General features: G+C 50.3%; 13 protein-coding genes across 13 annotated transcripts; 8 read left to right on the top strand and 5 right to left on the bottom strand.

Moving 5' to 3' along the window:
* Positions 1–309: 309 nt before the first annotated feature.
* ASPGLDRAFT_69946 (Rieske [2Fe-2S] domain protein) lies at positions 310–1,668 on the top strand (the record flags this gene model as incomplete). Its single annotated transcript, XM_022549418.1, has 1 exon — positions 310–1,668. One exon carries the CDS (start codon positions 310–312, stop codon positions 1,666–1,668), a length of 1,359 nt encoding a protein of 452 aa, XP_022396287.1.
* A 3,020-nt stretch (positions 1,669–4,688) lies between these two features.
* ASPGLDRAFT_77463 (MFS transporter) lies at positions 4,689–6,574 on the top strand (the record flags this gene model as incomplete). The annotated part of the gene is made up of 2 exons (XM_022549899.1): positions 4,689–4,820; positions 4,975–6,574. The coding sequence occupies 2 exons, from the start codon at positions 4,689–4,691 to the stop codon at positions 6,511–6,513; spliced, it is 1,671 nt and encodes a 556-aa protein (XP_022396286.1). The 3' UTR covers positions 6,514–6,574.
* Positions 6,575–6,729: 155 nt separating this feature from the next.
* Positions 6,730–8,547, bottom strand: ASPGLDRAFT_180435 (membrane insertase OXA1). The gene is made up of 3 exons (XM_022542967.1): positions 8,387–8,547; positions 7,536–8,309; positions 6,730–7,477 (listed from the first exon to the last, which is right to left on the bottom strand). Exons 1-3 carry the CDS (start codon positions 8,471–8,473, stop codon positions 6,827–6,829), a joined length of 1,512 nt encoding a protein of 503 aa, XP_022396285.1. The 5' UTR covers positions 8,474–8,547; the 3' UTR covers positions 6,730–6,826.
* A 151-nt stretch (positions 8,548–8,698) lies between these two features.
* On the bottom strand, positions 8,699–9,726 carry ASPGLDRAFT_85658 (TOM13-domain-containing protein). The gene is made up of 2 exons (XM_022550342.1): positions 9,146–9,726; positions 8,699–9,085 (listed from the first exon to the last, which is right to left on the bottom strand). The coding sequence occupies exons 1-2, from the start codon at positions 9,422–9,424 to the stop codon at positions 8,990–8,992; spliced, it is 375 nt and encodes a 124-aa protein (XP_022396284.1). The 5' UTR covers positions 9,425–9,726; the 3' UTR covers positions 8,699–8,989.
* Positions 9,727–9,998: 272 nt separating this feature from the next.
* Positions 9,999–12,732, top strand: ASPGLDRAFT_69942 (protein phosphatase regulator SHP1; the record flags this gene model as incomplete). The annotated part of the gene is made up of 4 exons (XM_022549417.1): positions 9,999–10,073; positions 10,131–10,492; positions 10,544–11,270; positions 11,758–12,732. The coding sequence occupies 4 exons, from the start codon at positions 9,999–10,001 to the stop codon at positions 12,730–12,732; spliced, it is 2,139 nt and encodes a 712-aa protein (XP_022396283.1).
* Positions 12,733–12,814: 82 nt separating this feature from the next.
* On the bottom strand, positions 12,815–13,978 carry ASPGLDRAFT_39690 (uncharacterized protein; the record flags this gene model as incomplete). The annotated part of the gene is made up of 1 exon (XM_022545115.1): positions 12,815–13,978. The coding sequence occupies one exon, from the start codon at positions 13,976–13,978 to the stop codon at positions 12,815–12,817; it is 1,164 nt and encodes a 387-aa protein (XP_022396282.1).
* A 229-nt stretch (positions 13,979–14,207) lies between these two features.
* ASPGLDRAFT_136569 (NAD(P)-dependent alcohol dehydrogenase) lies at positions 14,208–15,428 on the bottom strand (the record flags this gene model as incomplete). The annotated part of the gene is made up of 2 exons (XM_022541462.1): positions 14,208–15,157; positions 15,209–15,428. The coding sequence occupies 2 exons, from the start codon at positions 15,426–15,428 to the stop codon at positions 14,208–14,210; spliced, it is 1,170 nt and encodes a 389-aa protein (XP_022396281.1).
* A 341-nt stretch (positions 15,429–15,769) lies between these two features.
* Positions 15,770–16,586, top strand: ASPGLDRAFT_85655 (uncharacterized protein). Its single transcript, XM_022550341.1, has 2 exons — positions 15,770–15,835; positions 15,888–16,586. The coding sequence occupies exons 1-2, from the start codon at positions 15,793–15,795 to the stop codon at positions 16,469–16,471; spliced, it is 627 nt and encodes a 208-aa protein (XP_022396280.1). The 5' UTR covers positions 15,770–15,792; the 3' UTR covers positions 16,472–16,586.
* Positions 16,587–16,780: 194 nt separating this feature from the next.
* On the top strand, positions 16,781–17,300 carry ASPGLDRAFT_52378 (uncharacterized protein). Its single transcript, XM_022547744.1, has one exon. It carries the CDS (start codon positions 16,907–16,909, stop codon positions 17,111–17,113), a length of 207 nt encoding a protein of 68 aa, XP_022396279.1. The 5' UTR covers positions 16,781–16,906; the 3' UTR covers positions 17,114–17,300.
* A 448-nt stretch (positions 17,301–17,748) lies between these two features.
* Positions 17,749–20,047, top strand: ASPGLDRAFT_77458 (putative C2H2 transcription factor; the record flags this gene model as incomplete). Its single annotated transcript, XM_022549898.1, has 3 exons — positions 17,749–18,790; positions 18,837–19,087; positions 19,136–20,047. 3 exons carry the CDS (start codon positions 17,749–17,751, stop codon positions 20,000–20,002), a joined length of 2,160 nt encoding a protein of 719 aa, XP_022396278.1. The 3' UTR covers positions 20,003–20,047.
* Positions 20,048–22,262: 2,215 nt separating this feature from the next.
* On the top strand, positions 22,263–24,014 carry ASPGLDRAFT_1504555 (cytochrome P450; the record flags this gene model as incomplete). Its single annotated transcript, XM_022542152.1, has 3 exons — positions 22,263–22,400; positions 22,451–22,666; positions 22,724–24,014. The coding sequence occupies 3 exons, from the start codon at positions 22,263–22,265 to the stop codon at positions 23,969–23,971; spliced, it is 1,602 nt and encodes a 533-aa protein (XP_022396277.1). The 3' UTR covers positions 23,972–24,014.
* On the bottom strand, positions 23,958–24,683 carry ASPGLDRAFT_52376 (uncharacterized protein). The gene has a single exon (XM_022547743.1). The coding sequence runs from the start codon at positions 24,589–24,591 to the stop codon at positions 24,058–24,060; it is 534 nt and encodes a 177-aa protein (XP_022396276.1). The 5' UTR covers positions 24,592–24,683; the 3' UTR covers positions 23,958–24,057.
* Positions 24,684–25,203: 520 nt separating this feature from the next.
* On the top strand, positions 25,204–25,666 carry ASPGLDRAFT_944698 (uncharacterized protein). The gene is made up of 2 exons (XM_022550561.1): positions 25,204–25,260; positions 25,358–25,666. The coding sequence occupies exon 2, from the start codon at positions 25,404–25,406 to the stop codon at positions 25,626–25,628; it is 225 nt and encodes a 74-aa protein (XP_022396275.1). The 5' UTR covers positions 25,204–25,260; positions 25,358–25,403; the 3' UTR covers positions 25,629–25,666.
* The last annotated feature ends 269 nt before the right edge of the window (positions 25,667–25,935 follow it).

Here is a 25,935-nt window from a genome sequence, read left to right as displayed (position 1 = left end):
TAATCATTTTCACTCGGGAGTTGTTGATGTTTCTAATGGTCTTGTCGTTCTCTAGCGTCAACATTATCTTATAGACATAAACCGACCAATCAGAGGTCTTTCAGTACTGGGTATAGAATATTGGCTTCCTGGTTAAAACGCACCCAGTCACATACGCACTAACCGGTTATGGGATAGCGCGACACATCCCACCAGGCACGTGATATTGAAAAAAAATATCTCGAACAACAGAAACATCAAAAGCAACTCAACCCGGACATTCCCCCTCGCTGTGTGTGAAGCAAACACCTCCAAATCAAAGAAGAAAAGATGTCGATCAAACTCGGGTTCCTCCCTGACCTAACAAGCGCACGACATGTGATCCATCTCTCCGACGATAAGCGACTGGTCCTCTTCCGCTTGCCATCAATCGAGCATACAAAATCCAAGACCAAAGCAGCCAACGAGACTGAGAATGGCTGGTCGTTTTATGCCATGGAGGCGGAGTGTCCGCATGCCGGTGGTCCGATGGAAGACTCGCAGGTCGATATTGAGGATTCCGCGTACATCGTCTCGTGTCCATGGCATGCGTACGATTTTAATGTAGAAACGGGCGAGTCGAGTGTTGGGATTAAGGCGTGTACTTATCCGGTGGAGATTCGTGGGGAGACTATTTTCTTGAAGTACCCAGAGGAGGGTATCAGCTTGAAGCAGCTGGAACCGGTGACGGAGCAGGTCAAGTTTAAGAAGCCAGGGCAGACTCAAGAGAGTGAGCTCTCGGAGGGCCTTCAGAAGAGCCTTGAAATCTCCTCAAGGCCCGTGTTTCTGGATGATAATGCAACTTTTTGTGATTGGGCTGTTCATATTCTGAACACTTCTCATCCGGAGCACAAGATTGAGCTTACGGTGCATTTATTCTCAATCTTCGCCGAGCGGGAGAAGTCGTCTTCACCAATGGAGATCGGCAGAGGCACAAGCACGCCTCCTATCACACCACCACGAGAAAACCTGAATACCGTGAAGGCTACGGAGATGCCGCGTTCGCGAGGTGGTGGAACGCTGAAAAGTCGGATTACCATGCTACACGCCCTAGCCAATATCGAATTATGGGCTATTGACTTGGCCATTGATATTTGCGTGCGGTTCTCGACGTTCCACGCTGAGGATACTGGCAAGGAGCTCCCGCGCGCATTCTTCCATGACTGGCTAAAGGTTGCCAGCGACGAAGCAAAGCACTTTTCATTCCTGCGCACCAGACTCGAGGAAATGGGCTCCTTCTTCGGTGCTCTTCCCGTTCACCATGGTCTATGGGAATCTGCGACAGCGACAGCCCACGATCTCCGCGCTAGAATCTGCATCATCGCGCTAGTGCACGAAGCCCGTGGCCTGGACGTCAACCCTATGACCATCGAGAAATTCCGCAAAGCAGGCGACATTGACAGCGTCGGAGCTTTGGAAGTGATCCACAACGACGAGATTACACATGTCACCACCGGTCACCGATGGTTAACATGGATCTGCAGCCAGGAAAGCACTGATCCGGTTGAAGTTTTCCGTTCGAACGTCAAGGAGCATTTCCGGAGTGGGCTAAAGGGCCCTTTCAATACCGAAGCGCGGATGCAGGCTGGTATGGATGAGCGGTACTATGGGAATTATGGAAAGCAGCCGGCCAATGTTAAGGTGGCTTGAGGATGTCGAGGATTGTGATACAGTATCAGGAACCATCACGAACTAGCCAGCGTCAGGCTTGACGACTATCGACTTGATATCCGCAACCAGTCACATGCAGTAAATTGACGAAACGAGAATGTTTCTTTCACGGCGGGACACGATCAAGCTTGAAAGCGTCGACCAAAAACTCGAACCGCGAAAGTTCATCTTGCGCCAACATGGAGTTCGATTCAAAGAACTGGAGGAACGTATGTCCAATACCGCCTTTTCTCAGGTCAGGTGCGAGACATCCACGCTATAGGATAAAATTCTTTGCCGTCATTCGTTCGAACTGGTCATGGTGGAGCGGGCTCGTTTTCTGCTGGATGGCCGGAGTCAAACAGCGCATGCTGACGAGATGGCGCGTGTCCTCCAAGCTTGTATCGCTCTATTAAACGTGGTGGATACGAGAGGGGCTCTGTGAAATAGAAATAATCCAATTCTCTGGAGCTAGTGACTCTTTAGAAGCGGATAAACTTCAGAATAAACTGCCGGATTTGTGTGGAAGAAAACACGAGATATTTCGTTGTTAACGCTCATTATGGCAAACATAAGACCACTCTCCATCCTTCACCACAGCAAATCATCAATAGAAATACACATCTAATCATACAAGACCATATAACGCCGCAAACCGAACAGAGACCATTATCCACACGATCAGCCCTAAACCATTCCCAGCATTATGCCAGGCATGAGTCGTAATCGTAATCGCAATCGTAAAACAGTTATCGAGTCGTAAAAGGTACCATTCGAAAGAACAAGCAAGTACGAGACCAGCCCATCTCAACCTCATGTCCGGGGTAGAGCCTATCTCCTCTTTATTTTGTTGCGACGACGATGACAGCAACGAGTTATAGCATTTCCAACCCAAACAGTGAGTGTAAGAAGCAGCCATAGGACGAAAGCAGATATGAGAGCTTCACCAATAAGTTCTGTCCATGTTTTCTCGTTGTTGGTGATTTTGTGGATCTCGGTCGCTATGATGATTAGGGGGTCTTTGAAGCCTGGATTCGATCAGAATTGGTCTCGAAGGCACTCTTCCTTTTGGGAAGCAGGAAACGTACTGTAGATAATAGAGAAACTTATAGCAGCAAAAATCCCCAATGGACAAAGGTCGACATGGTAGAGCTTTGGGTTGAAATTCCTCATATCCCAGCCTGTGTGTGGTTGCGGCTTTCTCAGCTTGCGTCGAAACGGTTCTTTCATTTGGATGAAGTTGGGATCATTTGTATCCTTAAGGCAAATTAAATATTAGAAAGAGCAAAGACAGAGAATAAAGGGAAGCAGATTGTGTAGTGGTTTGTGTTGGTTTGGGGAGTTTTGGGGAATTGCCGTGGGAATAGGGCTTCCTATTTGGGGAGGGTTGACATGAGCCTCATTCACATGATCGCGCGCTACGCTTTTTTTCAGGGTCGCTCGACTCTCTTCTCTCAAAATACAGCCAGAGTGCTTTGCTTTATGCTTTGAGCAAGGGCTTGTCGGAACAACAACGCAGTCATTGTCTTTTCTTGACTTGACTGGAGCAGTCCTTCTTTGGATTGATCGAATTACCAGCCCTTAAGCAACACAAGGATTCTTCTTCAAGCTCTGGGCAGACAGTGCCATCAAAAACCACATGGGGTCTGAGATTAATCTCAAAAGAGCGCATTCACTGTCGTGGGTATGTGCTTGAGCCTTAGAAGACAGTGCAGGAATAACACTAACAAATTGTGGCAGTTGCTATAATAGGGCAACTCGCTTTGACGCGATCCATGGATATTACCCGCGCTCCACACGCCATAGAACTGTCCTTCAACGGGATCAAGGGCGCCTCCCTACTGCACGGGATGTGAGTGGGCATTCTTTTCGATCGAGATAGAAACCTTTCGATAAGCGACAGAATAAAGTGTGTTTCAATGGTCTATCCGTGATCTCAGATAAGCAACGGTATGGATGGATGCGAAAGAGAATATGTCGTCGAGAATAAAGTGAGTTGCTTGAACTTTTATATGCCGTTGACATTATGTCATTGGCAGATTTGTTCACCTAGAACTATCTCGCCATCAAAACTGCTTATCAGACTGAAAAAGCCGACAGACAAATTATTTGTTCGCATAATACTGATCTGGACGCTCAGTCTTCCGACGAATCCCAGAATTGAGAACGACGACTGCCTATGTTGTCACGGCACTTGAAGTGAGGTATCTTCGCAAGACTTCTGCTTATCGCACCGATTCATCTCTATCTCTATCTGCTACACAATCGAATTCCATTCCTCATTGCCTTATTCCAATACTGGAAATACTTCGACAACCCCACAAGTCTTGTTCGTCAGGTCCATTGTTCTTATATATGAGCCCCCAGGTCAGCCGCTGACCACGGCTACTCTCTCCTCAATTAGGACTATAAGGTCTACCTCTCGGGGCTAAGGGTCGATCCTGTCTACTCACGCAAGTGTGGCGTTAGCCTGACCAACAACTTGGCGAACTGCAACAAGGGAACCATCTATTGCAAAAATCCACATATCCGCCTTTCCGCTTTCGACGATCGACACGACCTTCTGTTCATTCGCACTGGCTTCTACATGGTCGTGAATTGGATTGCAATGCTGACAGGCGCTTCAAATCAACTTGCACAGAATTTGAGGTCGTCCAGACAAGGGCAAAGCTCTAGCATTGTGACCTTCAAATGGCGCACGGATTGAGGGAAGCTGACAGGTAGCTCATAATGGTCAACCATATTATAGACGCCTATACGAGTGTCCAAGCAGCTCATTGACATCCGTTATAGAAAAACCGAATCGCATCCGTACTAGGGCAGGAGGCAGGGGATGAAAACACGCGGCCTCGGGTGCTTACGTACACCCGTATAATTATGCGCACAACGGCTGCACAACGGCGTTGTGCCCTAACACGCCCTACAAAGTACGCCCTGCGCCCTTTGTACGACAACTGACCCTGCAGATTCTCCGCGTGGGGTGCAGTGGTAGCGTGCCGCTTTACCCGTCTAGATGACAAATGGCTGCGATGGCAGAGACCCTCCCTATGGGGAAAATGGAGGATGCTAAGGACCCGATTGGCCCTGTGGGCCGGTTCGGCAGTGGCTTCGGATATTGTTCCCAAGTCCGATGGGTCCTAGAACCCATAGGAGTCAGCGAAAATTATTCTCTAGTCGCTAAAAGAACGATGGATTCCGTGACGACGTTTCAGCTACTCTTGCGTGCCTTCTGGGGTATCAATATAACCAGCGACGATGGGAACAGGCCTGGCGACAAACGATTTGGAAAGCGTTCAAGTTGACCAGCCGCGAACTATACCTTTCTGGCGCCAGGTATTCGACCAAGGTGCAATTACGCAGGATGTGCTGGATTACACTTATCCCGGGTCAGGAACGGCGGAGGATCCGTTCGTGGTGTCTTGGATCCCCAATGATCCCCGGAACCCAATGTTAATGCCAACGATGAGAAAGGTGGGCATCACAATCGTGGTTTCGACGGCAGCGCTGGCGGTTGCTGTAGCGTCGTCTGCATATTCGGGCGCAATCAACCAGGTAAAAGAAGATCTCAATGTTGGAACAGAGCTCGCCACGCTTGGACTATCGCTTTTCGTTATCGGATTTGCCCTAGGACCGTTATTCTGGGCTCCGCTGAGCGAGTTCATCGGTCGCCAAACGCCATTCATCTTCTCACTGGGTTTGATGACGGCCTTCCTTGCTGGCTGCGCCGGGGCCGAGAATATACAAACCCTGGTTATCCTACGATTCCTGGCCGGCTGTGCCGGGTCAGCACCCTTCACCAACTCCGGCGGCGTCATCAGCGACATGTTCCAAGCAGAACAACGAGGCCTGGCACTATGTCTATTCGCAGCCGCACCTTTTATGGGACCCGTCCTCGGACCCATCATCGGCGGCTTCCTAGGCATGAACGCGGGCTGGAAATGGGTCGAAGGACTCCTCGCCGCGTTCTCCGGCGTCCTCTGGATAACAATGACCCTCCTCGTCCCAGAAACCTACGCCCCGGTCCTCCTCCGCCAACGCGCAAAACGCCTCTCAACCCTCACCGGCAAAGTCTACCGCACGAAACTAGACATCGAGCAAGAAGGCGGCGTCTCCCTAAAACGCATGTTCGCCAAAGCCCTCCTCAGACCCTGGGTCCTGCTCTTCCGCGAACCAATCGTCCTCCTCCTCTCCATCTACATCGCCATCATCTACGGCGCCCTGTTCATGATGTTCGCCGCTTTCCCGATCGTCTACCAACAAGGCCGCGGCTGGAACCAGGGTATCGGCGGCCTAGCCTTCCTAGGAATCATGGTAGGCATGGTCTTCGCAACACTCTACTCCATCCCAGACAACAAGCGATACCTCAAAGTATCCAAATTCTTCGGCGGCTTCGCACCGCCCGAGTCCCGCCTCCCACCCGTAATGTTAGCCGCAGTCTGCATCCCCATCGGCCTGTTCTGGTTTGCATGGACAAACTCTCCCTCCATCCACTGGATGGCCAGTATCGCCGGCTGCGTGCCGTTCGGCTTCGGTGTTGTACTCATCTACCTGGGCGTGCTAAGCTACCTAATCGACTCATACACTGTCTTCGCTGCATCAGCGCTCGCCGCGAACGCAGTGGCACGGTCTATGTTCGGTGGTATTTTCCCGCTGTTCACAACGTATATGTATGAGGGGTTGGGGATTCATTGGGCGTCGTCGATTCCGGCGTTCTTGACGCTAGCGTGTATGCCGTTTCCGTTTGTTTTTTATAAGTATGGGGAGAGGATTCGGAGACGTTGTAAGTATGCTGCGGAGTCGCAGATGTTTATGCAGCAGTTGCACGCTGCTGCTAGGGATGACTAGTGTGCATTGTTTTGTATAGCGTGCATAGCGATGGTGTCGTCTTTTAGACATATTAGCGAGGACATGTTTATAAAAGTTCTTAATCTCTAATATCATTTTTGCGTGTTTTTGTACAGTAAAATCAAGCTGGTAACAGACGGTAATTCATTGAACCATATCTTTTCTTATACACGAAAAGAAGATAGATAAATGGTACAGCAGTCAGTAGTATATGGTACAGTGGTTAGAGAAAAAAAAAAAAAAAAAACACGAAACCCAAACATCCCTATATGACAAATTCCCAATAGATTCTTCATTCATACTCGTACTCTTTTCACCGTTGGTTCTGAGAGAACGAAGCACGAGCTTTCTCTCGTTGCCGCTCAAGAGCCTTCATATACTCTGCCCGCTTAGCATGGTTACGTTCCTCCCGCTTCCACTCCTCTTCCTCCCTCCTTCTCCGCTCGTAGTCAGCGGCCAGTTTCTGATCCTTTTCACTAAGGCGCGGCGGTTCAGCGACAGAACCGTCTGCGTTCTTCGTGGGACCGGAGCCGCGGAATTCGTTGATCTTTTCGGTTGCTTCGCGCTGGATGTTGTTTTTGTTCTCCTTGAAGGAGTTGACCATACGGTCGATGAAGCTGATGTTGGCTTCTTGGGAGGCGGCGCTTTCCTTCTGGGCCTCGACGAGCTTGGCCTGTTGGGCCTTCATGAGGTCCTGGAGCATGCGGAGGTCGTTGTTTCGGGCTTCTGCGGCTGCAGGGTCAACCATCTTCTTGGGGATGGCCATGCCTGCGAATTTCCTGAAGCTTTCGTTTTGGACGAGGTACGATTGGCCCAGGGCGAATAGACCCGTCGAGACGAAGTAGAGTTGGAGGGCGCTGGGGAAGAAGGCCATGAAAGCGAAACTGATAGCAGGAAGGCCGTAAAGGAATGCCTTTCCAAAAGATGAGTTCAACATGTCATTCATACCGGCCTCTCCACCTTTCTGTATTCATGTCAGCGACCAATCCGTCGTATTTAGAGATATCGATAGCAGAACCTACCCGGAGAGTAAGATGCATAAATGTTGCTGAAAGAGCCGGGAGAATAAAGACCGGATCAGCAACAGTAAGGTCCTTCAACCACCCCGCCGCCTCCACAGCCAATCCCGGGACAGGAAGCGAAGTCATGCCATTGACAACTCGATAGCATCCAAAACCCAGGGGAACCTGGAGGAAAGGAATAAACGACTTGATTGGCTTAATCCCGTGGTCACTCTGCAACTTGCTCATCTCTGCCCGGATCCTGGTTGCTTCCACCATGTTCCCTGCCGTATTGGTCTGAAGCATTTTCGTGCGGAGAGGGTTGATGATGTGCTTAATGTTCTGCATCCTGGCAGCCGTGTCGGACGCACCTAGCATGGGGTAAAGCAATGCCAGACGGACCAAGAGACCCGTTCCCACGATACTCGCCCACCACGGTAGACCTGACCAGATGTGAATATGCTCGATAACCCATTCGATCATCGATGATGGACCCCAGCCGTAATCTAACCCAAGCTGCTTCAGGTATCCCGTGTGTTCGGGGATTGCGTCGATGTCCGATAGCGATAAGCCGGAGATGTCACCAGCTTCCGTTTGAGCGGCCTGATCGGCGGCACCTTCGCTGGCAGTCGTGCCAGAAGCAACGGACGCGGTTGACGAGGTCGAGTTGAAACGAGCGGCCATTATCGATCCAGGAACGGCGGAAGGTGTAGCTCTCCGTGTGAGACCACCTGCGAGTGTCTGATTGATTCGTCCATATCCACCATAAGTGCTCTGCATTCGAAATGTCGATATCTGTAAGAAACAAGCGATTCTCTATCGTTAGTCCCTCCCAATTCCTCATGTCAGAGAATCAATTCCCGGGGACTAACCGAACGACTAGAGCGTGGGACAGTCAATCGCTGCCGGGCAATGGCAGGCATTGCGCCACGCCCTTTTAAACCGGCGCCTCCCAGCATTATAACAATTTGACGGCGCACAAACCGGAACGAAAGACAACAGCCGGGATACTTTTCGGAGTGGAGTGGAAACGGGCAGGCGGGCAACCAACTGAATGCTTCCCGCCGTCTTTTTTTTCGAGTGTTTTCTGCCGGGCGGACAGTGGGCTGTACGGGGACCGATGAGCACCATGGCGCATTATAAACAATGCATTGTTACTATTCTACTTGAAGATACTGAGGATAGTGTGAATGTTTATGACTTGTATTTGCAATGTGCGGTTGTAAGATCACAACGGTATGCCAACTCAAATTCAAAAGGGTGTTTCGCCAAACGCCGTCTGGGGTTTTGGAACCTATGTACACAAAAGACAAAGTCCACGCGCACTAGCGCATGGTCTTAGGGATGGGGAAACGGGCAGAGGTTGAAAAAGCTCCGGGGTGTTTAATCATGCAGTGCTGGGCAAGCGATGCGAAATTGGGGAAGGGGTTCAGAGGGAAGAGGGGCAAAGGGACGGTGCCACTGCATATATCTGTTTATTCCAAGGATGTGGTGTCCCTCAAACCCCTTCTCGAGGAAACGTCGCGGACTTCAATTCCAGGGCCCACGGCTCGTCTGTATGTTGGGAAGACCTGCGCGGAGTCATTACATTAGCATCCTGCAACGATCAGGGATTTTGGCGATGACAGTACCTTGGTGTTGGCCCAGCCAAGTCTGAAAGCAGCCTCATGCGCAAACAGTTCTCCAAATCCCAGCATCAATCCGTTCACAAAGGGAAGCACCAGGTTGATTGCGGCGCCTCGCAGGACACTCCAGAATGTTGGGGGCTTGTAAAGGACCACAGGCGAGGTGGACGTCGAGTGAACAGACGATACCAGCTCGTTTGGCGCAGAGTAGTTTTCCGAGTCCGATGGGATGGTCAGGCCGGACTCGTAGAGCTCCTTGGGGCCGGCGTGGGCGTCGGATGCCATGATGCGGGGGGGATCGACCAGGGGAAACGAGACGGATGAGTCGAGGTGAGGAGTGTTGGAAATTTTGAATATGATGCTGTACTTATCAAGATCTCCGGATATCAGATCGATGGCTTAATGTAGAACTGAGGAAAGGGTGTCTGGCCGTGGAGGTCGTTCAACGTCGTCGTTGGTTAGTGTTGATCTGCGGCGCTGTATGGCGTTATGTAAGCAGGTGTTGTTCCTGGCAAATTCGATAACAACCAAAGCTGTCAATTCTGCTAGCAATCTGTCAAGGAGTAGTCTAATTAATTGATTGTCGAATATAAATCCACATATCTTCTAGTTGTCGTCAATAGACTGTATTTGGACGGATAGACACCCCAGGCAACCCGGAAAATAGTCCCACCGGATGACCAATCAGGCAGCATGACGTACAGGCAGGCAGCTGCAGCAAATAGAACAAACAGCTTTCACCTTCTCTACATTACCAACTTCGGCTTGATTTGCCCTTACTTTTTCTACAGGATAGAAGCGTGCTATATCAGCATTGAGAAACTACAACCAGCTAGACTTGCGATACCCAGACGTCAACATGGAGAACAACCCCGCAGATCACGATGAGGCCGTTTCGCAGTTCTGTTCGCTGACCGGTCTTCAGCCCTCCGAGGTAAGCTTCGCTCTAAGGATACCGTGCGATTAACACAGCTAACTCTGGTCGCTTTAGGCCCAGGAATACCTTGCAGCTAATGGGTGGGATATCGAGGCGGCAGTGACCGAGTACTTTGCGGAACAAGACGAGGCCTTGCAGGACGCAAATACAGGTGGACAGCATCTTGGTGCCGGAGAGGGATCTGCAGGTCCGTCAGCTTCGTCGTCGTCGGGTACACCTCAGCAGTCATCTTCAGGTGGACACAGCCGTCCCCCAAAGAAGTTCGCTACTATGCGTGACTTTGCGTCTGGGGGTGGTGATTCTTCCGATGATGACGAGAACCCCAACCAGCCTTTCTTTGCGGGTGGTGAGAAGTCCGGGTTGGCTGTGCAGAATCCCGATGATCTCAAGAAGAAGATTATTGAAAAGGCCAGCAAGTAAGCTTTGCTATAGCTCATATAATTATTTGCAGCAGCTGACTCGAACAGAACCCAACTCCCATCCTCTGACGACCCCCAACCCCGAAGAAACCACTTCACCGGTACCGCCCGTACTCTGGGTGGTGATGATGCTCCCAGTCAAGTGATCGAAGCTCCCAGTGCCCCTGCTGCTCCTCAGTTGCCACAACGAGTTCAGCGGACCCTCCACTTCTGGTCAGATGGTTTCTCGGTTGACGATGGAGACTTGTACCGCTCGGACGATGCACGGAACGCAGAGATTCTCGACGGAATTCGACAAGGACGCGCTCCCCTTTCGATAATGAACGTGCAGCGAGGCCAGGAGGTGGATGTGGAGATCCAACAGCATGAGGAGAAATATGTGAAACCCAAGCCCAAGTACCAGCCGTTCGCCGGACAGGGATTCCGACTCGGGAGCCCAACACCTGGCGTCGCCGCAGCACCTTCTGCTCCTGCTGCTCCTGCTGCTGCTGCTGCTGCTGCGCCTAGCCAGGCCACCTCCGAGCCCGCGAAGCCTAATGTGGATGAGTCACAACCTACTGTTACTCTGCAAATCAGACTTGGTGACGGAACACGCCTTACGTCCCGATTCAACACCACTCACACTATTGACGATGTCTACCAGTTTGTCGGAGCGGCCAGCCCTATCAGCCAGTCGCGTCCGTGGGTATTGATGACTACATTCCCTAGCAATGAACTTACCGATAAGAGTGCTGTGCTTGGCGACTTGGCTGAGTTCAAGAGAGGTGGTGTGGTGGTGCAGAAGTGGCAGTAAACATCTTACGGGGATACTTTGTTTAACGAATAAAATATGGCGCTTAGCTACAAACGTAATAGCACAAGCAGACATTGCTATACGATAACTAGATAAAAATGAATAACGAGTCTTGAACTATGCTCTTCATAAAACTAGGATACCGCATCGGGAAAGATTGAAGATTGATAAGCAACGGAATGACGCAGAACCGCAACGACCATGAATTCTTATCTCAATCTCAACTCTCCAAAACACATACAATCAACAATTCATATAGAAAATGCCTCTAAATGGAGTTAAGAATGTTGTCCTGGTGAGTCCCGACCATCCTCTACACAACACGCCCTGCAAAAAAGAGAAGAAAAAAAAAAAGCCCCTCATTTCTTATCGATAACATTCTGCCAAACCTGAATCGCATCGCAATTCGACTCCCTCTCCTCCCAATCCCCAAAAAACCAGAATAAACACTAACAATGACTATGAAAAGGTCCTCTCAGGAAAAGGCGGCGTCGGCAAATCCTCCGTAACCCTGCAACTCGCCCTCGCTCTCTCCCTCCAAGGCAAATCCGTCGGCATCCTCGACATCGACTTGACCGGGCCTTCAATCCCGAGATTAGTCGGGCTCGAAGGCGCGAAGATCACGCAAGCACCAGGTGGTTGGTTACCGGTGACTGTTCATGATGCTGTCGACAACACTACCTTAACAACCAGCGATAACTCTGCGCAAGGACAAGAGGCGCAGGTGCAAGAAGGAAATGGAAGTGGAAGTGAAAGCAAACGAGGCTCCCTCCGCTGCATGTCCCTAGGCTTCCTCCTGCGCGACCGCGGTGACGCCGTAATCTGGCGCGGCCCCAAGAAAACAGCCATGATCCGGCAATTCCTCGCCGACGTGCACTGGGGCGAAACAGACTACCTCCTCGTCGACACACCACCCGGCACAAGCGACGAGCACATCGCGCTAGCCGAACAACTTCTCACGCTCTCCACGACAGATCCCCGTCTTGCGGCTGTAAATCCGTCACTTCCAAGGCTTGCTGGTGCGGTGCTGGTTACCACGCCGCAGGGGATTGCGACGTCGGATGTGAGAAAGGAGGTGAATTTCTGTGTGAAGACGCAGATTCCGACGCTGGGGGTTATTGAAAATATGTCTGGTTATGCGTGTCCGTGTTGTGGGGAGGTGAGTAATTTGTTTTCGAGTGGGGGTGGGCAGGTTATGGCGCAGGAGATGGGTGTGAGGTTTCTGGGGATTGTGCCGGTAGATGTTAAGTTTGGGGTGTTGATTGAGGGGGATGCTGTGGATGGTGATAGTGATGAAGGGGGTGAACGGGAGAAGAAGGAGGTTGAACAAAAGGAACCGGACAGCCGGCCGCTTGTTGAGAGGTACAAGACGGAGTGTTACTCATATGCGAGGTTTGAGGAGTTTGCGAAAACGTTAATATCTGGGATTGAGGCTACGGCGTGATGGTCTAAAAGTTCTTATGATTCATGATAGCATTGAATATAGTCGCATGTTCATCATCGTCAGTCATTAGATATCCTAGGCCCTAGTCCGCAGACAGATCACGATGCAGCATCGCGCGCAGCTGCACCTCCGCGGACTGTCGACAAGTCTGCGCCTGTCCATACCGTGCAATCCGACTAAAAAACGACTGCAGCCCTCCCATCACAAACAACGATGACCCAGCACCATCATCCCCAGCCCCAGACTCCAACACCTGATTCGCCTGCGCATCAAGAAGAACCTCCGACACAACAGCCGGCGTAACAACCCTATGCTCAACATCCTCCCCCAACAAACCCCTCCCACAAACTCCATCCCCCTCCGCAAACTCCCTCGTAACCGGCCCCGGCCCCGACCCCAGCCCCCTAACCCCACCATCCAACTCAAACCCCAAATTCATCCCCGCTATCGACCTCGGCGTATCCGGCTCCGCTAACACAGATGACCCATCCCCCGCCACCGAGAACGGCGCAAAACTCATATAACACGAGTCCCCACCACCAACATCACCAGTCCCAGTCCCATCATGCTGACGCTCCTGCTCAGAACTCGCCTCGTCGACTGGTAAGAGGTATCCTGGTGGGACGCGGATTTCGCCTAGCGGGGCTATGTGACTTTCGTATTCGTTTGCGAGACTTAGTTTACTGCGGCCGTAGATTTCGGCGATGGTGGTTAGTGTCGGTTGGATGGTGGGGTTTATGGAGGTGAGGATGGATTCGATGCTGAAGGAGTCTGGTGGAGGGAGGGTTGGGCCGGTGGTTTTGTTTTGGGGGGTGGATGAGGGGTTGGGGTTGCTTAGGAATGGGATGGATAGGCGGCCGGGGGATGTGGTGGTGGGGTGATTTCCAGTGTCTGCGGGTTTGTTGTTGTTGTTGTTGTTGATGTTCTCCCCCGTGTTACCGGAGTATGTTCGTACGAGGACTGGTTGGGATACTGGTCTTTGGGACTGAGGGGTCCCAGGTGGATTATTTCTCGTAGTGCTGACTGTCTGTCGACGGGTGCGCGACCAGGGCTTTGGCTGGTAACTGTTCATTTGGCGAAGTGCCATGGTGCGATATGCGCGAGTGGATTCATCGAGGGCCGGCTGGTGACGAGAGTTTGATGGGCCTGCTGTTGCTGTGATTGGGGATGGGTGTGGGGGGGAGAGTTGCGACCAGCGGTGGTGGGAGAAGGAGGATTGCTGTCTTCTTTCTCGGTGGTTTTGCATTTCGGTGTATAGGTTTAGATCTGACCATTTGACAAGCAGGTCTTGTATACAAAATGTCTGAAACAAGACGATGCATCAACTGGCGGGCGTATCACATGATTTCCAACTGTCAGGCTAACTAGATATAGTTAGTAGATACATGCGCATCATGATTGGCCGATGCTATATACATACAAGAACATTCCCAAAACGGAATCCATGAAGCTATTCACAAGCGGACAACCCACAGCTACCACAAAATAACAGGCTTAATCGTCTGCCCGGACTGCATATCCCCAATAGCCCTCTCAAACTCCTCAGCCGGATAAAACTTGACAATCTTTTCCAACGGCAAACTCCCATCCTTCACCCACTGAATCATCCTCGGGACGTACTCCTGCGGATTCACATCCCCCTCGATAACACCCATGAACTGCTTTCCGGAGACCATGAATTCATGAATGGGGATTGACAATGTTGCGCCCTCAGGAGCAGTCCCGACTTGCATGATCTTCCCCTTGAACCCAGTCATTCGTGTTCCCTCCGCGATTAACGCGGGTACACCCGTTGTGTCTAGCGTAATGTTCGCGCCCAGGCCCCTGGTCATTCCCCGCACTGCCTCTGTCACAGCAGCGAGATTATCCAGTCCGTTTACTTTGACGACATCAGTGGCACCAAGTTCCTTAGCTAGTTCAAGTCGCGACTCGTGTCGGTCGATTCCGATAATCTGCTTACAGCCTGCGACCTTGGCGCCCATGACTGCGCTTAGCCCGACACCACCCAGACCAAGTACCACGACCCGGTCTTTGGGTGTAGCATTACTGGCATTGATAATAGCTCCAGTCCCAGTTTGAATGCCACAGCCTAGTGGCGAAAGCAACTGCAGTTCCTCACGTGTGTGCACTGTATCCGAGACATTGATAACAGAGTCCTCCCGGACAATCGACCAACTAGAAAAACTCGATTGCCCGAAGAATTTCCCGTAGATATCATACCCATCTGCCTCATTGGATTGCTCTTTCTTAAACGCGTAGTTCTCAGGAACAACTTCAAAATTAATCGCGTTAAAATTGAAGCAATGCGCCGGATGTCCCCGATGACACGGCTCACAGCTCTTACATGCCGAAAAGGACAAAATAACAGTATCACCGGGCTTAGCTCCTTGTGTCCCGGGTCCGACGTCTCGAACATACCCGGCCCCTGTGCTTTATTAGCTTTTATCCCGAGGACGCTGGGGGTGGGGGGAAATACCTTCATGCCCCATAATCCGGGGATAATGAACCCCAAACCCACTCTCTGCGCCTGCTAAATGCAGATCCGTCTGGCATATTCCCGACGCGATGATTTCGACGAGTAATTCTTGTTGTTGGAGGGGGCGGAGAGTGAGGTTTTGTAGTTTCCATCCGCCGGTGTTGTAGGGGCCGTAAGAGACTAGGCCGCGTTTTGTGGTTGTAGTAGCGGTATCGGGCATTTTGATTTTTACGTTGGGAAATCGGGAATAAAGAGGATGGGGTTCGTTAAGTTTGTTTGCTGCTCGGTATACAAGATATATATGTACGTAGTGGTGGAGTAGGCATGGTGGAGTTCCGATATATCCATCCCACCTCCACTCCGATTGATAGCCGAGATGTGGATTTCGATCCCACATTATTTGCATCATGGGGAAGTGGACAATGCTTGGTCTGTTCTTTTGTCGAAATCAAAGCATGAATGTATACATCAATAGGTCAGGTTTTATCATAATGACCACCACAATATTGCACCACAATATTGCGCACCAGGGAAAAAACCTCCGGATTTCTACTACTAATCCAAAATAAGCCCCTACAATCAAAATGCCTTTCGTAAGCTCAAAAAACAAGCCCAAGAAGTTCAAAGGTGATCGCAAGTATAGAATCGCACTAGATAACCTCTAATACCACAAATCTAGGATTCATCATCGCTATGACCAAAGACCTGGGAATCTTGCTACTCCATCGCCAAAATTGTCTCGTAAAAATACAGAAACAGCTAGCAACGCAGCAACACGATCGAAAAAAGCGCGATGATAATTGGCAGGACTGCGAGACCATCTCATCCAGAACAGCAGACGATATCATCAATAACAATGCTCTGTTAGTCAAGGTAAACGACGAACTCGAGAAGGTGCACGGGGAGTACTGGGAACATCAGCTTCGTCACAACAAGCTTATAACCACTCATCCGACTAATAAAATTATCGTGAATGAGGTTATGATTCCCCGACTGCACCGAGACCGACACAACCGGCCGTATATCTGGGGACATGATCAGAAAGAATGTGCTGCCCGGGGAGGATGTTGTGGACGGAACTGTGGTTGCTATGAGAAGGCGTTGGATTGGTACCTTGCACCGGTTGAGGAACCTGAGAGAGAACAGAGGAAGTTTATGGGAGATTTTCGGACACTATTGTTGAGTGTGCTTGCTGTATTGAGTTCAGGAAGTGTTATCGGCCACATCCACGGCTTCCTCATACAGCATTCTAGAATGAAATGAGAGACTGTGCTCTCTTTTCTTGTTGTGAACTTCACTTGCTGTGGCCATTCATGTCTTGTTTGTATTCTTGAAGAGAAGTCATCCGTTGAGCTGTGGTTTAGCAGTTAGAAAATACATATAGCTGGAAAACTTGAGCCCATCCCAGTTGTTTGCTGCAGTCAGCAGTCTTGGATATAAACACACCACTGCTTGCAATATCACAGATGGCGATAGATGTGGTGTAAAGTACATACTGGTGGTCTTGGCATGCAGTTGGGTTGAAACCTCAATGGCCCTCATCACCTTTTTTCATCATCTCTCAGTAAGTACCCAGCTATCTTTGCTTGAAACATATCAAATAATAATCGCCCTATAGGCAGGTAAGAGAGTTTACCCCCAAAAAAAAGGGTCATTCTTCATAAATTTTTGTTAGCAATCTTCAGAAAAGTCCTGACTATGTGGGCCTATATTCAGAGCTTTTGGGGAAATCGTCAAGAAAACCATCAAGAACCCGTTCCTCCATCAGTCAAAATTGCGGCCGCCCGATTCCCCGCCGATGGGTTAACCCCCCACTTGGTATCTCTCCAGACAACTTCTCACGGCATCCAGGATCAGCCGAGATTCTCACTTGACAGCCATGTACCAGACCTGCGAACGTTTTGAAACATCCCTGAGCCGTGGGTTCATGCAGATAGGGTCAGGTTAGAGGCCACGAAAGATGCAAGTCTGAATTGCAAAGGTGTTTACATGGACTTCTTCACTTCCACCATGGATGAATTGCCGGAAAACTCGAATTTTCCTGAACATATTCTTGGTAATAGATTCCTCCATGGAGATGTTTTCATTGTCAAGCTGCAACCCCGTGAGTATGGGGTGAATGGCTGGGCGGAGTATGATGATGTGCCTGCAGAGTTTCTCAACTTGCCTTCAATGAGAGGGAGAAGGACGGCATATTACTATCCTTAAGATTGGGACTTGTAATTATTGGCAAGCCTGGGTTGCTTGTATTCTGATTTGCGTTGTCTACTATAAGGCAGCTGTACGGCCAGTATTATGTGACTAGGGTTTGAAAAGACATTCGCGGCAATATCGGTCACCGCTGTATCCGTACTAAGCCCACAATACTACTCCGTTTAATGCTCTCCGCCGATTGACCGCCCCTGTAGCATCACGTGCTTCCCCACATTACCCCACATAATCCCCGGTATTCGGCTTTCCCAAAGCAGTATCGAGATCTCCCACTCCACAGCCTCCCACAACCATATCCCAACCCACTACATCCCTCAATTGCAACTGAAATGCAGTCGAATTCGATCTATCAATGTCCAATTTGCCCAAAACACTACAAGCGTCGCGAACACCTGAAACGCCACCGTAGTTCTCATACTTCCGAACGCCCCCACCGATGTCCGCAGTGCGACGGGCGGTTTCAGCGGGCGGACGTCTTGCGACGACACCTGCAGACGTGTCTGGAGAGGAGGGGATCGCGGGGGGTGGCTACTCGTCGAAGGGCGTGCGATCGCTACGTGCGACAGAAAAAGGCATGCGACTTGCAACAGCCGTGTGATCGGTGCGCGCAGCAGATGGTCGAGTGTTGTTATTCTGCTGGCCTCGATGTCGCAGCTTCAGAGGAGAGGAATACGATAACAAGTCCGGGGAATGCAGAACTAGCACAAGCACCGCCAGCTCCAGAAACGACGCTGGCGATGGCGTTTCGCTGGTCGGACTTTGATGCGGACAATCTGGTGGCGAATTCTGGTGACCATGATGCTATGGCCCTGAGTGATCCGAATGTGCTGGACCATGCCAGCCCTAGCTGGCAGGATTTGATTGCAATGGCATCGGAGGGTCCGCCGGGACCTGATAATATGCACACTTCGTTTCAATTTCTCGACAAGATGACTAGCAACACGGGGCTGGCGTATAGCTTTGACTGCGGGACACCAGAGGAACGGGCACAGGTGCTATCTAGCCTGGAAAGCGAGGTGGAAAGTGAATATGGAGCATCATCATCACCAGAGACGATGGACACGCCGGGATCGCCGTTGGTCGATGGATTATCGCTGAATTGGTTTAATGACCCCCTATCGCTCAAGACTCATCAGATCTTACACCTCATCAAGGATGTGGTCATGGTGAAGCCGCGGAATAGTTCTGTCACGCTGGACTGGTCACCGGGCTTACAGCAGTCGTGTCTACGGTTCTTCTCGCCGGTGAATCTGCGCAAATATCTGGGATTATATTGGGCGGTCTGGCATCCAAATGTCAATTTCGTCCATCGACCTAGTTTTGGTCCTACGTCAGCCAAACCAACCGTTCTGGCAGCTATGACCTTACTTGGTAGGTTTATTCTCTTTTCTGAATGTACACTTAGCTAACTGAACAGGTGCATGCATGTCACCCGAAACGTCTGATCACGAAGAGGCCCGGATGTGGTTCAATTGCGTCGAAGAGCTGGTCTTTACCGACGAAGACTTTAATAGTGATTTCACTTCTGCGACATCCTGTCCTACTCTACATCGGAACATCGTCCAGGCGCTGCAGGCAGCTTATATGGTGTGCTTATACCAGAACTGGGAGGGTAGCGATGCGAGTAAGCGGCGGATTCGACGTTATCGCTTCGCTAGTCTTGTTTCTGTAAGTCTCCCAACAGTGTACTTGTCTAAAATATATGCTAATTGACAGACTGCTCGAGACATCGACTTAACGACTGTCAAACACGCCAAATACAGCGAACATCCTCGATACCAATTCGAATGGAAGGATTTCGCCACTCGAGAAGAGCTAATCCGTGTCTTAATCTGGATCTTCCTCCTTGACACAGCATTCGTCCTCTTCAACAATCTACCCCCTCGCATGGTGATTAAAGAAATGAAAATCCACATGGCCGTGCCGGACGCATGCTTCCAAGCATCAACTGCAGACGACTGCCACGAACAGATCAAACGACTCCTCCCCACAAACAGCCAATACTGGAAGATATCCTTCTGCAACGCATTCAAAAGTCTCTTCCAGGAGAACCTGGCAATGAATCTCCGCTACGACCTAGCCGCCCTAGGCCCACTAAACCTCTTCGCCCTAACCTCAGCCATCCACTCCCAAATCTTCCAATACCGCAGCAACTCCTGGGGCACCGTCCAACTCCTCGCCCCAATCCGCAACGCCTTAGACAACTGGCGCGCAATCTGGGAACTCTCCGTGACATCCCTCCCCCCCAAACTCTCCCCACACGTCGACCGCGCTGACGACGACGACGACGACGACGACGACGACGACGGCTACTACAAAGCCCAGATAATCATACACCAACCCGAACGCATGTGGCGACGAGTAGGATTCTGCAGATACTGCCCAGAATACTGGTTACTGGCAAATTTGATGGTCAGTCAGCTTACGGAGTTGTGTGTGTCGGGGTCGCAGCCGAGGAATGAGTTAGAGAGGTTAGACGATGAGCCGCTAGATTCGATTTTGAAGAAGTATGATGAGACGAGTATGCAGCAGGCGAATGATTTGATTTTGAGTTTTCAGCGGTGGCAGGTTTTTAGTTGTTAGTTGCTTTTGTTATATACGAGTTTACGAATTAACACTACTTTATGCATCGTTTTTTACGAAGTGCATGCTTTTATTAGGTTAACCTGCTAAAAAGGCGTTATGATTTTCGTCCACCCTCCCGAATGTCAGGAAAATCGACAATATGAGTCCTGATATACCCTTCAATGGCAATTGGTCGCAGAGAAAATTCCATCCAGATAGCAAAAAGAAAAGAAATGCAATTTTTTTACGAATAGGCGTGCCCATATCTGTTATCCGTAACTATTCGTCCGATGTTTTCTCCGGAGCGACGGAGAGGGCCTAATGCAGTCACATAATTAGTGAATTGAGTGCACACTGCAATCTAATACGGCTTTTGTGCTTTCGTTGGGCTTGACTTATTTGCGCACATCACGCAACCGATTCTTTTGTTCACCTTACTCGCCGTCTGTGCTCAGCGACAGTGAGGTCTGCACTAACGACCGCTCCTTTGAACGTCGTTATCCAGCCCTGAAGTATGTTCGTGGTGGTCATCGCAACGAAGACGGAGCTGCTGTCGGGGTAAAAGCGTGACTAACGAGGGTAGACGCACTCTTAGTATGGTTCTATTCAGGCTCGTGGTCTAACAGATCCCCTAAATCGTGGCCAAGGATCCGTACGTCGAATCCAGTGCATGCGCTGCGCGAGCTGGTGCCAGATGGCTTCCGCTCATTACTGAATTGATCCGTCAATTGCTAACGTATTCATTGTATCCAGATACAAGTGACTCGATCAGCATCGCGCCCCTCCTCCCAGCCACTATCGCCCCCACGACGCTCGTGAAGGACCACCAACCGCCCGAACCTTGCTTGCATCATCCTCCCCCCTCCGTGCGTTCCGTCGAATTCACCAACCAGACCCCTGACCTGGATAGACCCTGTGGATCTACCAGCCCCGGAATGGCAAATGGCCGACGAGGCGATACCTTGGTTCGTACTCTTGCGCTCCGCGATCCGAAGTTCGGTGCTCTAGTTTGGGTACAAGGTCCAGGAAGTGCAGACTATTTTCGAGAAATTCAATAAAACGAGTTACAAGTTCCAACCGCAGCCAATTTAGAAATTCCGGTATGTTCATTGGCGAGAATATATGTTGATCCCTTTATTCCTGAAGCCTTGTTCTCTGTGATATAATTGATCTACCCTAAAGTCTGGCAAGACGTGCTGACTAGAAAGCTTCAGGTTCCTGCGTACCGAAAGGCCTTGATGTCCCGTTTGAGATTATGGCCGAAATAGCAGTCGTTAATTTCTCTTTTGAGCATGAGAGAGGCATTGTCCTGAAAGGCTTCAGGACCGTGTTGGTCGCAACTGGGAAGTCGGTCAATACATCTTCAATTGCCATTCAATGGCAATTTGTTCATTGGAAATCCAAAGAAATCGATCTCCTGGATTACGTTTGGGATTCCCGATATCACATCTGGGATGTAGGCGAGGAGCCTGGACCTATGCTTAAGACTGTTGATCAAGCTCGCACATTTATCGGTTAATTCATGATCCATGGCAGTAGAGAAGGCATTTCATCGACTGGCTTCTCATGAAGCAGACCGCAAATCCTGCAATTTTCGCAGAAATTTTGGAATTAGCTTCCTACACCCCATACTGGTGAACATTATTTTTCTCGCAACGTCAACCGCATTCTTATATTCCTCGGGAATCGTACCCATAACGAAGAGCGTCGGCTTTACAGAGCTCCTTGGGCTGTTCTAACCTCTCTCACTCTCTCGCAATGAAGCATTGACCTAAACTGAGTTGTACACGTAGATTCATAGTCTCCATCCTTTCTGTATGCTGTCTCACGTTCCATTCGCAATCCTAATTTATTTATATGTCACACTATTTCCCTGCTTCACTTTCAGTAGTTAGTTTAGTATGATTTACGAATGAACCCGACCATGCACAGATTGCCTTTACGAAGTACATACCGGATTCTCTACAATCTGGACGTAATGAAATGAATGGACGGCGGCGAGTAATGCTCTACGCGTAGATCGCCGAAATAGGATCACCTAGGTTATTGGTACGTATCCCACCTCCACATCCGACACTCAAGCTCTGCCCACATAGCTCCGACATACAACGATCTCCACCAATAACCGACCATATTATACAGACAACTGTACGGATCACCATGTACTTTTTAACTTGCAGAGGAGAGAGATGTATACATATAAAAAGGCCCCCAATTACCCCGGCATGGCATGAACTCTTGTTCATCAATTTGATCTCTATCAACTCTAGTATACAGAATGTTACCCCCGATTACACTCTTCTGCCTCGCGGTAGGCACCTTGTTTCTCTTCTCTCGGTTGCTGTCTGTTGGACGACGACCGAAGAATTATCCCCCTGGGCCTCCTACACTGCCGATCATTGGGAATATTCATCAGGTACCCCCTCTTATCCTCTTTATCTTTCGAAGAATGACTGACAGTACTAGATGCCCACCCACGATGCCCATTTACAATTCGAGAAATGGGCTCGCGAATATGGTCCTATCTACAGTTTGATGCTAGGCACGAAGTGTCTCATTGTGATCTCAAGCGATGAAGCCGTCAAGGAACTCCTCGACCGCCGGAGTAGAATCTACTCCCATCGCCAGGACATGTATATTGGACAGACGCTGTGCAGTGGTGGACTTCGTGTTCTCATGATGGTAGCTCTCCCCCTCCCATCCACCTGAACCAGACCAAATACTAATAGAAATGAACAGGGCTACGGCCCAACCTGGCGCATGTGCCGCAAAATGATCCACGGCCTCCTCAATGTCGTAGCCTCCAAATCCTACCTCCCCTACCAAGTGCTCGAAAACAAGCAAATGCTGTACCAGTTCCTTACCGAGCCCAACGACTTCCTAAAGCACATCCGCCGGTACTCCAACGCGCTAACCACAACAATGGTATTTGGCTGGCGCACGCCCATCTACGAAGATCCCAAGATGATGCAGCTATTTGATGGGTTCTCCGAGTTTTCGGATATCAATCAGACCGGGACGGCGGCGATGGTTGATTTCTTCCCGCTTTTGGGCAAGTTGCCTGAGTTTCTTGTACCGGCGCAGGGAAAGGCGAAGGAGTTGCATAAGAATGAAAAGGCGCTGTATTTGAGCCATTGGTTGCAGGCGAAGAAGGATATCCGGGCTGGTACTATCAAGCCGTGTTTCTGTGAGGGCATGTACGAGGCGCAGAAGTCCGAGGGTTTCAGCGATGACCAGGCTGCTTATATCTCCGGTACACTTCTCGAGGCTGGGTCTGATACTACTTCTTCCACGCTCTACGCCTTCGTCCAAGCAATGCTCGTCTACCCCGACGTGCAGCGCAAGGCACAAGCCGAAATCGACCGCGTTATCGGCCCTTCCCGCATCCCCTCCATGGACGACATCGACTCCCTCCCCTACATCCGCAGCATCATGAAAGAAACACTCCGCTGGATGCCCACGACCATCATGGGTGCCGTCCCACACGCAGTCACACAGGACGACGAGTACATGGGCTACTTCATCCCCGCGGGCGCAGGAGTTCTCCACAACGTCTGGGCCATTCACATGGATCCCAACCGCCACCCTGAACCCCGGCGCTTCAACCCAGACCGGTACTCTGGCGACGAGCAGAGTTTCGGCGATGCAGCTGCAAATCCCGACCCATCCAAGCGCGATGTCTTTACCTTCGGTGCTGGACGACGCATTTGTCCCGGTATCCATGTCGCAGAGAGGAGTTTGTTCCTGGGTATGGCGCGGGTTCTGTGGGCGTTTGATATTCTGCCCAAGGTTGATGAGAGGACGGGGGAGAAGATTGTGCCTGATACGGAGAGGTTGACGCAGGGGTTTGTGTGTATGCCGGAGCCATTTGAGGCGGATATTAAGCCGCGGTCGAAGGAGAGGGCAAGTGTTGTGGTTAGGGAGTGGGAGGAGGCGAGGAAGGAGAATTTGGATGAGAGGTTGCAGTGGACGATGTCGGAGAACTAGTAGTTATTCTTTTGTTATGTTATGATACATGATTATGAACATATTACTCATGGATTGCTTGATATCATCCAGCTTGGTAGTCGAAACTAAACAATGCTCGAGGTCGTCCCACAAGCCTTATCATCCAAAACCACATGCTCCGGCGCCTTCCCATCCTTTAACGGAATCATCAACCCCACCGTCTGCTCATCACTCGGATACGTCGCATAATGCCCCTCACCCTGCGTATCCATCGCGAAAAATAATCCATGTCTACCACCCAAAATCACCGACTGCTGCTCTGGCTTCGTCGGCACAGTGATATTGATCGATCCGGAGAGGTACACGACAATCTGCGCGCTGGGCGCATTGTGTAGCCCGTAGTCTTCGTGTGGCGGGCGCACAACGTAGTTTACTTTAGATACGTCTGCGAGATCCAGGTTCATGGCGCCGGCCGCCGTGCCATCGAGGGTCGCGGCGTCGAAGGGGGTGGTTATTTGCCAGCATTCGAAGGCGGAGGAGGTGTTGTCAGGAGTGTTGACAATGGCAGTTGCGGTGAGGTGTTTGTTCTGGTTCTTGCTAGGAGCGGCCAGGACGCTGGAGGAGAGGGAGAGGAAGGAGAGGAGCGTAAAGAGGCCCATTTTGTATGATAAATTGGGTATGTTTTGCGGATGTATGTGTATGGGGGCACTGTGCTGTTATACAAGTGGTTTGCGAAAAGGATGTGGAAGCCTCAAATGTGCAGCAAGGACGATATCTATCATTTCAATAATCCGCCAATTCCAAAGATCGAAACCGAGCGAACACTCCTATTATTACTATGGAGCTGCTTACAAGCAAGAGACCAATCAAGATCGACGATCGACGAACTATGGCCAGATTGTCGGAGTCAAATCCAGATTATTGCCCCACCGGGATGTTGATCGGAGATAATAATCGGAATTGGACTGTTCATGGCTGAGCTGAGCTATGTTTTTTTGTTCGTACTCCGTATTTAGCTGTCAGCTTGTTGCTCGTTTTCTGGTACACCCACGGCTGAATACACGTGTCGAGTTTCCGAGCGAGTACACAAGAATTAGGGCATTCGCCGCTCTAATCAGAATTTCATGGATTCGAGCTTCGCCATTCCTGCACATGATGTTCGGTTAAAATTTAAATGTCGAGCCGTATCCTGAAAACAACGCGACTCTCATCCCAGAATCCGGTTCCAACACTCGTTTATGGCCAACGCCACTGAGGCGATCTTCAACGCTGGATATCAGTTTCATGGAGCGGCCACAAAATTTTTCTATATAGCAGTGACACCAATCGTAAGTCAACCTATCTTTCTTCCTCATTCTCCGGCCCTTGAGCATCCGTGTTAAATGAGCTCACCGTTCCATTTTATCTAGCTGATGGCTCGCTTAGTTTTAACTCGTTACTCTTCGAAGGTAATTCTACACTCGCGGCCTACATGCGTGCCTGGTTCGTGTCTTTTGTCGTGCACCTCGGCCCTAGCGGGTACAGTGCTTACGGTCCGGCTGCAGCGCCAGCTTGGCCGGGGAAACGACCAAGGAATTTGGCCGCAATGGTGAGAAAGGGGCAAAGAGTAGGAATTGTAGCCTTGATCATTTTCCAATCATTGCACGGGCTGAGACCATGTTGTGAACGCCTGTTTAAGCAGCATCTGGATGCGTAATGCTTACATGACTCAAGTATTGTAATTAAGTACTATCCATAAGTCCAAATCTCTCCTACATTTCTTCTTGCACTTCTCATGTCCTTAGGTACTCCATACATCCAAAATTCTGGATGGTGAGAGTCGGGCGATGCCAAAGATAGAAAGAATGGCACCAAGGTTGGCCAATCCTGTAAGGCTCAGGTCCAAGTAGGCTATCAGTAATTTTAGCACACTGGTCACTGTTACAGACCTTATCCTGTCAGCCTCACGTGACGATGCGGGGAGTTAAGGCAGAATCATTGGGTATGCTCAATGGGATGATCAG

This window comes from Aspergillus glaucus (genome assembly GCF_001890805.1).
Source record: "Aspergillus glaucus CBS 516.65 unplaced genomic scaffold ASPGLscaffold_29, whole genome shotgun sequence".
NCBI classification, from domain to species: domain Eukaryota; kingdom Fungi; phylum Ascomycota; class Eurotiomycetes; order Eurotiales; family Aspergillaceae; genus Aspergillus; species Aspergillus glaucus.
Note: the sequence above shows the minus strand (reverse complement) of the source record. Positions and strands in the feature narration are given on the sequence as shown.